Genomic DNA, 10,414 nt, shown 5'->3' with positions numbered 1-10,414 from the left:
GTTTACGTAATCATCGATAAAACGAACGCCTATTTAGCATCATTATTTCTTTAACAATGACATTTAAAGACAAATACTGTAGATATAAAAACAAAATATCAATTGTAACTTTATTATACAGTAGGCTACTATATTTCATAATAATTTTTTTTAACTCTTTCCTCTCTATGGGCACTAAGAGGGCCTCTTTTTAGCAAGCCCATTATGGCTTCGGCCAGGCCCACAATGAGGTGGCCGAATGATGAATTAATATGTCTCTTATTAAAAATTCGTGTAATTCATATTTTGCAATAAAAGTTATAAATACAGTAATTGAAAATTTAAAAGATGAGGAAACATTACTTAAAACCAATAAATAAACAACTTTTAATATCAAAAGGAAAAATAAATGATAATTGATATGTCTGCCTGTTTTGCATATTTAGATCTTGATGAATTTATAGTTTCACCTGCAGTGATAGTTTCAAGGACAATGGTACAAATAAAATACCACATTTCGTTGTAAAAAGAAATTCAATGGCAATTGATAATTTAAAATTTATTGGCTCAAGTGCTTTTAAAATATGGAGAACCAAAAGAAAAAAAGAAAAAAAAAACGCTATATATCGGAATTCGCGATATATCGAGGGATTGTTGTATTTAATATGGTATTCATTTAGGTGTACTATATTAATAACTTATTAATGAAAAAAAAATTTTATAATGATTCGTCTTAACTAACATAAAAATATTTTTACAAATTAATTTACAATAGAAAACTTTATATACTACTTCAAAATAAATAATTATTTGACTAATCAAACACGGTATAAAAATAGTTACATAGTAGAAGCGATAAAGGCATCAGCAAGTAGCTCTGAGTTGTGAGCCAGAATCCTCAAAACTTTTCATGGAAGTCTGTCCCGCAAATGTCGGGAGCCACCTCTTACCATTTTCCTTATCTCCGTTTCTGAGCTAGCCAAATCCATGATAGATATGACTAAAATAACTGTCGTAAATTTTAATCTGCTTACTGATATATAGTGCATGAAATTTATACAAGAATAAAAACTAATAAAATAATTTATAAATAAACCAGGAACGACTTTCTCAACTTTCCTAGCAACGTGAAAAGTTTTGGTAGCGGCATCTGTTATCTTATTTTATTTTAAAAACTTGTTATATTTATAACTATTATAATATGGAAAAAAGCTTAATTTTGAGGGTAGGGATGAGTTTATTAAAAATATTGTAAATGTTAATAATGAGTAAAATCGTCATTAAGTCAAACCGTACCGGAGATACACACGACCCCATTATATTCCCGCATCTTCGACCGTTAATCCCTAAAATTTAATAGCATCAATCCCATAATAAATAAACTTTCGGCAAAGGAACAGGAGTTATTAGGCTTCAAACAGGGTGAACAAAATTTCGGAAGAAATTTTGTTCACCCTGTTTTTGTTCCATTTGGATTCGTTCTTGAGTCTCCTAGAGCGGTAGGCTGAGCCCTCAACCTCTCGCTTTCCGGCCGAATATGCGATTCATTATAGAAAACATGACATTTCACTGAGTGTGGAACAGTATTGTTTTGTTAAATGTCTTCTTCACAGGAAGTTGAAAATTCCTGAAATATTAAGAATATCGCAAAAATAGCGTGAAGATTAAATATTTTCAAAAAGTGTGTGCACGTTTCAAATCAAATGCATTCACATTTAATCAGAAATTTAGCGTCATCGTTTATTTGGAATCTTTTTCCATTAATCAGACAGAAATGAATTTTTGGAGCAGACTTATTTTATTTCAGGAACTAAGCGAGACAGTTTTGAATAGCTTAACTGAGGAATCCTTACAATCAAAAAATTCAAAAGTGCCAACTATTCTAGTGAATTTTTCCATAGGATGTAACAATGACTGCACGACATTACTCTTTTATTGTCAGAGAATAGCAACATTGGGTCAGCCATTTTTGATTTGAACATAATATATAATTTCCAATTCTTAAAACTCAAAATCTAGTGTACCTCAGAAAAGCAATTCGGTATCAATATTCAATATTGCAAAAATCTGAAATATTAAATCTTATCCTTCAGCTTTTGGCAAATCTCAATGTTTGGAGACTCCATGAACTCTTCAAAAATATTTTAAAAAGATGGAAAAAACATTCAGTGGATATGTCTGAGTGTAGTGAAGTTTATTGGACTGATGTTTTCAAATTGCACACCTATACATTCGTCCTTCCTTAATCTCAAGAAGAGTGAGATAAAAATCGAGATCCGTTATGGAAAACTTATGAGCCGGAAGCCCGAATTAACAATAACGATGTCACAATAATATGCATTCGATTTTGGCATTTACAATATTAATAAAAGCTTGTCTATATTTTCAAAATTCATTTATATCTTTGCTTTTTGTAAGAATTAATAATATATAACTTATTTTTATAACATTTCATAACAGATAGTGCCACACACAAATTTAAATTTGAGCTTATTCATAGTGTTTTTAAGCTTAAATATTTTTAAATAGAACTTTTTAAACCTAAGGCAACATAATGATTTTTTTAAGAATAGTTGTTATTTAAATTTTATATTAGTGTAATCGAAAAGTATAGAACCAATGATCTCTTTCAGCTCAATATATTGTGTTTGTCTTATGTTACAACAGCCGAGAATGTAAAAGGAATTTTCAGATTAACTTAAACTACCCTTATATTTTTGATTATAATATAAATTTTGCGTTATATGTGACACGCACTTTGAAAAAAAATTACTTTAATATAGTATTGATTTTTAAATGAAAATTTATTTAGTTTTCTAAATATATTTTAATATTGTATTCAGAGATTATATTTCATTAATATAATTTAATTATATAATTACATTTCATTAACACTAAGAAATAATATGAAACTTACACGAAATTTAATTTTCAATATATTAAGTTTAATCAAATCAGAAATATATATTGTTCATATTTATAATATGTACTGTTCAATATTTCCACAAATTAACTTTAGTACAATTAATCAGGAATAGAAATATCTATTCCTTATGGTTTTATTTCAAATGGGTTCCTTATAAGAGAGTATATAATTTTTAAATACAGTATTGTTATTTTTTTCGCCGTATGTTAAACTATTGATTGATATTTGTTTTCATCTAATTTTTGCTTTATAAATGTTATTTTAAATTTTTTTGAATTTCTTTTGTAGGCAAATATCTATCTCTCCCTTCGAGATCTTCCATGTGTAATCTGCTTTCCTCCTGACTCTTTTTTGTGGGCAGATATCTCTCTCTCCCTTCGAGATCTTCCATGTGTAATCTGCTTTCCTCCTGACTCTTTTTTGTGGGCAGATATCTCTCTCTCCCTTCGAGATCTTCCATGTGTAATCTGCTTTCCTCCTGACTCTTTTTTGTGGGCAGATATCTCTCTCTCCCTTCGAGATCTTCCATGTGTAATCTGCTTTCCTCCTGACTCTTTTTTGTGGGCAGATATCTCTCTCTCCCTTCGAGATCTTCCATGTGTAATCTGCTTTCCTCCTGACTCTTTTTTGTGGGCAGATATCTCTCTCTCCCTTCGAGATCTTCCATGTGTAATCTGCTTTCCTCCTGACTCTTTTTTGTGGGCAGATATCTCTCTCTCCCTTCGAGATCTTCCATGTGTAATCTGTTTTCCTCCTGACTCTTTTTTGTGGGCAGATATCTCTCTCTCCCTTCGAGATCTTCCATGTGTAATCTGCTTTCCTCCTGACTCTTTTTTGTGGGCAGATATCTCTCTCTCCCTTCGAGATCTTCCATGTGTAATCTGCTTTCCTCCTGACTCTTTTTTGTGGGCAGATATCTCTCTCTCCCTTCGAGATCTTCCATGTGTAATCTGCTTTCCTCCTGACTCTTTTTTGTGGGCAGATATCTCTCTCTCCCTTCGAGATCTTCCATGTGTAATCTGCTTTCCTCCTGACTCTTTTTTGTGGGCAGATATCTCTCTCTCCCTTCGAGATCTTCCATGTGTAATCTGGTTTCCTCCTGACTCTTTTTTGTGGGCAGATATCTCTCTCTCCCTTCGAGATCTTCCATGTGTAATCTGGTTTCCTCCTGACTCTTTTTTGTGGGCAGATATCTCTCTCTCCCTTCGAGATCTTCCATGTGTAATCTGCTTTCCTCCTGACTCTTTTTTGTGGGCAGATATCTCTCTCTCCCTTCGAGATCTTCCATGTGTAATCTGGTTTCCTCCTGACTCTTTTTTGTGGGCAGATATCTCTCTCTCCCTTCGAGATCTTCCATGTGTAATCTGGTTTCCTCCTGACTCTTTTTTGTGGGCAGATATCTCTCTCTCCCTTCGAGATCTTCCATGTGTAATCTGCTTTCCTCCTGACTCTTTTTTGTGGGCAGATATCTATCTCTCCCTTCGAGATCTTCCATGTGTAATCTGGTTTCCTCCTGACTCTTTTTTGTAGGCAGATATCTATCTCTTCCTTCGAGATCTTTCATGTAGATTCTGGTTTCCTCCTGACTCTTTTTTGTAGGCAGATATCTATCTCTTCCTTCGAGATCTTTCATGTAGATTCTGCTTTCCTCTCGATTTTCTTTTACATGACTTAAATGACGTTTAGACTTTGCTCGATTTTCTTTTGTTGGCATATATCTTTTACTTTCTTCTTGATTTTCGGAATATTCGCCAAAAACACCGGAAGAGTATGCAAAGATAATTGTTGTAATAATGGTAATTGTTAATATCCCATTCATTTCTGAAATAGAAAAGCAATGATAACACATCATTATAAATGTTAAAATATCATTAATAATATTAATAATATTATTTTTTGTACACTTCCTATATTGAAATGAAAATAACAAGTATTAATTTAACATATTATAATAAAACTAAAATAAACTGTGAAATGATTTTACATTATTCACGAACATATTTAATTGAAAATATTTTCAATATTTTATACGCTTTTATGAATCTCAAATACCATTTTAATTGCTTCCCTGACTTATAAATAACAGAGGAGAAATATGGTAATAGGTCAAAAAAAGTAACCCCACTGAATATTTTTACATTTTTTGACTCAAGGAATTTTGAAACGTTAAAAAATGAAAACTTTGTGAGTGTTCTGTATGTATGTATGTTAGTCTGTGGGTATGGGAGGCATAATCTTGTTTACCAAATTTGAAGCTTAATAATTTCTGTACCTTTTGTTGAAAAATTTCTGAAATTTTGCACGGAGCAATGCTGTATTAAGGGAATTAATAATATCGAATTTTGGTGGGTAAAGGTCGAGGAGGTGGGGATATAAAAGAAAAAAGTGGAGTCGAACTTAATGAATATTTTATTCGTTATTAGCATTTACAATCTTTTAAATTAAAATCACCACTACCTTCATCTCGTTTTAAAATTAATAATTAGAAATAAATTTAATTTAGAAATTTATGGAAGAAGAGATTGGCTCAAAATGGGACTCGAACCCTAAATTTCTGCTTATCTTGTAGAAGACTTGCCATTACTCAGTATGACTGTCTGAATCTTCATTCCGTATCAATTGAATAGATAACTGCCGTATTTTCCGGCGTATAAGACGACCCCAACTTTTACAGTTAAAATATAGAGTTTGGGATATACTCGCCCTATAAGATGACACCCAGCGTATAAGACGATCCCCGACATTTGAGAAGATTTTACTGGGTTAAAAAGTCGTCTTATACTCCGGAAAATACGGTAATTTAGATATAACCATTGGCCAGTCATGCACTGACTGGAAGCGACTTAGAGCCTACAGCCCCCCATGATTCTCAGCGAACTTACAGTTTAACCTCGGCATGGTTTGTGTATTTAATAATTACAAGTAAATTATTATTAGTCTTAAAAGCCCAATAACGAAATCTGAATGTTTGTTTGATATTTAAAGACTAACCTATTTTGAATCTTTCGAATAACTCAGAAAGTTATACAGCTTTATTATACTTACACATTCTACTAATTTACTAATTCAGTATGATTAATTAACATCTCATCTGTCGATTGAACAAATTATTACTTCACATACTTTTAGATGTCATTTACGAACGAAACTAATCATTTAAATATATTTAGTGAAAATTCTAAAGAAATCAACAATACTAAATATAAACAAAGTAATCCATTAATATAAGTTTTAATTTGTTCAACTCTGCAAATAATACTCGATTGAATGATTTGATGGTCGAGACACCAGAATATTATGGTGTTCATCAATCAAAACAGTGATCCGTGGACCGATACCACTCACCGAGCTATCGACTGTCGCTTCGTAGACAGTTTTCAAGTAAAAGTACTATTATATGTTATAAAATACATATACAGGTAATCCCTGTATAACACGGCACTTCTATAGCACGGATTCACTCTAAAGCCTGGTACTCACATGCGGCAACAGACAACGGAAACCGTGGCAGGACGGCAAAATGACGTCACTTTTGCCGTCGAAGCCGACGGAATACGAAGTTCAAAATTTTTAACTTTTCCCGTCGCGAAAGCGGAACGGCGAAAATTACACCAATAGGAAGGCCGTTTAGCGATGTCGTCATAAAGATCACGTGGGACGATAGCATTCGAACAATGGCGGTCGCCAAGCTAAAACGCGTTATTTGTACACTAATACGCTAATGTATTTCATTTATACGCTATATAACTATCCGATTTAAATATTAATGCCAAATAGACGTACTTACTGCGTAAAGTATTGGGAATGGTGTAATCGAAATTCGTTGACGAAAGCTAACTTTCGACGATTTAGAATATTTTTCCTATCCAAATTATTCGTTTTTGAGCTTTTTTTATTTGCGATAAGATCAAAGGCAAACTTAAAAAGTTTAATTGATATAACAAAGCAATCCCGTTAGAAGCCATTTTCGACTACTGGCACGTGGCCTACCTACTATAGTAGCGTGTATATATTTACGGTTGGCAGATGGCGCGTTTCAATTTTAGGGTAATTTCCGCATGTGAGTACACATGCGGAACGGCAACCGCGGCGGAACGGCAACCATTTCTGTCGACAGTTAGGTCGTCCGTTTCCGCATGTGAGTACCAGGCTTAGCACGGTTGGAGAATTGGGAACATCCCCCGTGCATTTAAAGCACGGGTTCACTCTATCACGGTTCAGGAATTAGGTAATACCCTCGCACAACATGAAATGTAATAAAAACTGTTACTAGTTGATGATACTGATGCTGAGATCATCATATAGGATGAATAATCTTCTGGTAAAATGTTTACTTAAATAATAAATAATGTGCTCCATGAAAAAAATCTACTATATGAAGCTGAAAAACCACATTCTATCACTGTATGCCAAAAATGGCTACTAGGGGCGCTCTAGCTATTTTTTAAATTAATTTAAATTAACAATATAAATTATTTTATATTTATTTTATATTTTTACAGTATAATATTCAGTATATTATTATTTTTTTTTGTAATTTTGTATGCTCTGATGCCTGCATCGAGCCTTTCGACTTGTGAATAATAAATCCGATTTAAAGAAGGATTTAACAGGATGTTTTTTTTTAATTTTTGGAACCTAACCCCCTTTTTCGTACTAGTTCTTTGTTCCGTATAACACGGATTCACATAACACGGCAATTTTTTGGAACATATCTCTTGTGTTATACAGAGGTTACCTGTATATAAATATATATATATATATATGTCGTACCATTACAGTATATACACACTTTAATACAAAACAACCTGGAATAATAATAAAGCAACACAGCAATACAGAGGCTTCCAGAGGAAAGCAAAAGGAGCAAATTACTCAAGGAAGCATGGACCTCTATACAATATTTTTTCGTTTGTTTCCTTTATTTCAATATAATAATTTGATTTTCTACAAAACTCTTAATATGTACCTGTACTTTGCTTCCGGCTCACATTACCTTCTGGGCGGCCCTGCAACTAAACGATTCTGATTTGAGGAAAATATCTTCTGTTCGTTACATCAACTGGTTTTAGAAGCACTGGTGTAAATGTGGACTCGATTTTATGTATATTGAGTATAATTAGGCTAACTTTTCTCTATATTAATTGCTATTTGATTTTTTTATTTTTATTCTTTTCTCTACTTTATTACAAAATGATTTTTGCTTGTTTCTACGTGGATTTTTCATTGATACTTGCTTGAAATTTAATTTTAAATAACTAATATTATGTTGGTGTTTGTAAACGCTATATCAATAACTCATATTAAGCCAAAATAAAAAATAATTACTTATTCTAGCTCAATAAAAAAAAATATTAATATGAAATTTTATACAAAACTAAACTACTTAACTACTTCGTACCCGCAATTTTAACAACAATATGTCAATCATTTTCCCCTTCTTTCCCCGAATTCCTTTTCGTGAGAGGTCAAGAAAATAACCTTTTGTTTTCCCTCTTTACTACGACTCAGTAAAGAGGTAACCTTCTCATCTTGCAAAGACGTTCCAAGCGTCATGGAAAATTTTTCCCCCTCGCAACTAGGTTTCTATTAAACCTGTCCACTAGTGAACGACATTCTCCTTAACCAATTAACGCAGGACCAAATTGGTCCCTCGGTTGAGATGGAAAAAGAGGTTACCTTGTTGAGGGATTAGAACCAAACATCTCCTCCTATTTCCCATCACGCTCAATAATTTCAATAACACTTTCGACTAAATGACGCATCAATAAAAACAATTATCCCCGGAATCAGCAAATAAATCTTAAACTTCTGACCCCTCTATCTTTTTGTTGTAAGTTATAACACGCCTAATAAGGTAAAAACTCTTTACAATACGTTTGAGTTGGGACAGTGTATACAAACAATTGTTGAGTCACAGCTCGAACTTCTAACCTCTCAGATCACCTGATATATGAATCGAATATAAGAAGAGAGTCCTCTCCGGCCTCAAGAGGATAGCATCATCCGGAGAGATCCAGGACCTGACCGACCTGTGCCACAGTTAACTCCGAGGGATAAGTGGGACTTCTTAGATCTAAGTTCTCAGGTATTCACTTAATCCTTACGCTCTTTCTCTCGCTTGGCTTTCTTCCAAATGCACGATACCCTGTAACGTCCGAACGAGTCCGGACGTACGTACGGCCACAGCTGTTTAACCGGGAACCGGCTAAACTGCCCCGGGGAAGTGTCGAATGTATAACGGTGCGTGATATCGTATTAGTTAGTTCTACGTTTCATGAATGTATCTAATTTTGTTGGATCTATTAAATGTTTGTCTCAGGTAATCTCTGTTGTCATTCTTAAGTACGACCGACGCCATATCGCTACCGCACCGGCCCTCAACTCGAATTCCATTGACCATCCACTGACGCTGTGACGGGCCTAGCCGGGCCGTACCGGTAAAGGAGAGAAGACAGCTCGCCGCTCCTTCCCACTTCGGTTCTCACAATATACTTTTCGAAAAGATAATTAGTTTATATAAGTATGTTTAATGTAACATTCAATTAGACTGTACACAGCACGGATGAGAACTTTGCACTCCATCTCATTCACACTGATTCTGTTGCAGATCTGAAGTCAATTGAGGAACGCTATAACTTGTAATTTTTTTAATGGTTTTATTTTTCTTATGGGTTTTCAGGATATTTATTTAACGTCAAATGGTATTTTGAGCATAATTCAGGCTTTAGAACCGTTCTGTTTTTTTCCCCATTTCGAATGGAGCAACCTGTAATGCAATTTACCATAATAGACAAAGATTGGAATACGATAATACAGTTTGAACTATCATAATGAATTATGAGTGTAAACTGGATTCATATTTGGATCGTCAAAATCAGCAAAGCAGGATTTCTAATTTAGTAGGCCGAAAACCAACGCCTCAGTGGCAAAGTTGGCAGGCATAATTAGTTTAGAAATTTCATAAAAAGAATAGAATTTCAAATATTCCCATATTTATAATTAATTAACTCATAAGGAATGAACATGAAATAAGAATCTTTACAAATGCAAATAATCAAGCTTTCAGTGTAATCAAAATTCGAGATTAATGTGTTGAATTTTTATGCAGTATTTTCTTTAATTCTATGGTATTTAAAAATAAACCTTACCTGTTTTCCTAGTGCCACTTTAAATTTCTGCGAAATTTGATGTAATAAAATATATCTTCGTCTGAAAGATATATGAATGCAAATAAAATTTGTGAAGAATATCATTGGAAACGCCATATTTATACCTTGTTCAAACATTCTTTTATTGACGAAATAGTTTATGATCAATTAAATTATTAATAAAATAAAATATTAGACGAAATGCTTTAATCAAAAAGAAAATAAATGCAGCAATAAACTTTAAAGTTTTATTGCTTAGTTAATAAAACTAAATTCTTAATTTAGTTTTATTACTTAAATTAAAAATTTAGAATTTATTTAACAATTACATTTTAAATATTTATGTTTAATTGTAATT

At 33.0% G+C, this 10,414-nt stretch overlaps 1 protein-coding gene across 1 annotated transcript; it reads right to left on the bottom strand.

Annotated features, from left to right (window-relative positions):
• Positions 1 to 2,902: 2,902 nt before the first annotated feature.
• LOC136977514 (trichohyalin-like) lies at positions 2,903 to 10,162 on the bottom strand. Its single transcript, XM_067273003.1, has 2 exons — positions 10,057 to 10,162; positions 2,903 to 4,726 (listed from the first exon to the last, which is right to left on the bottom strand). Exon 2 carries the CDS (start codon positions 4,722 to 4,724, stop codon positions 3,162 to 3,164), a length of 1,563 nt encoding a protein of 520 aa, XP_067129104.1. The 5' UTR covers positions 4,725 to 4,726; positions 10,057 to 10,162; the 3' UTR covers positions 2,903 to 3,161.
• Between the last annotated feature and the right edge of the window lie 252 nt (positions 10,163 to 10,414).

The sequence above is a fragment of the Centruroides vittatus genome, unplaced genomic scaffold (genome assembly GCF_030686945.1).
Source record: "Centruroides vittatus isolate TY-2023 unplaced genomic scaffold, ASM3068694v2 contig_460, whole genome shotgun sequence".
NCBI classification, from domain to species: Eukaryota; Metazoa; Arthropoda; class Arachnida; order Scorpiones; family Buthidae; genus Centruroides; species Centruroides vittatus.
The sequence above is the reverse complement of the archived record's forward strand: the minus strand, read 5'-3'. Positions and strand labels throughout refer to the sequence as shown.

Bases quoted from the DNA above. Each gene is read 5' to 3' on its own strand.
- LOC136977514 (XM_067273003.1), bottom strand. From the start codon at position 4,724: ATGAATGGGATATTAACAATTACCATTATTACAACAATTATCTTTGCA.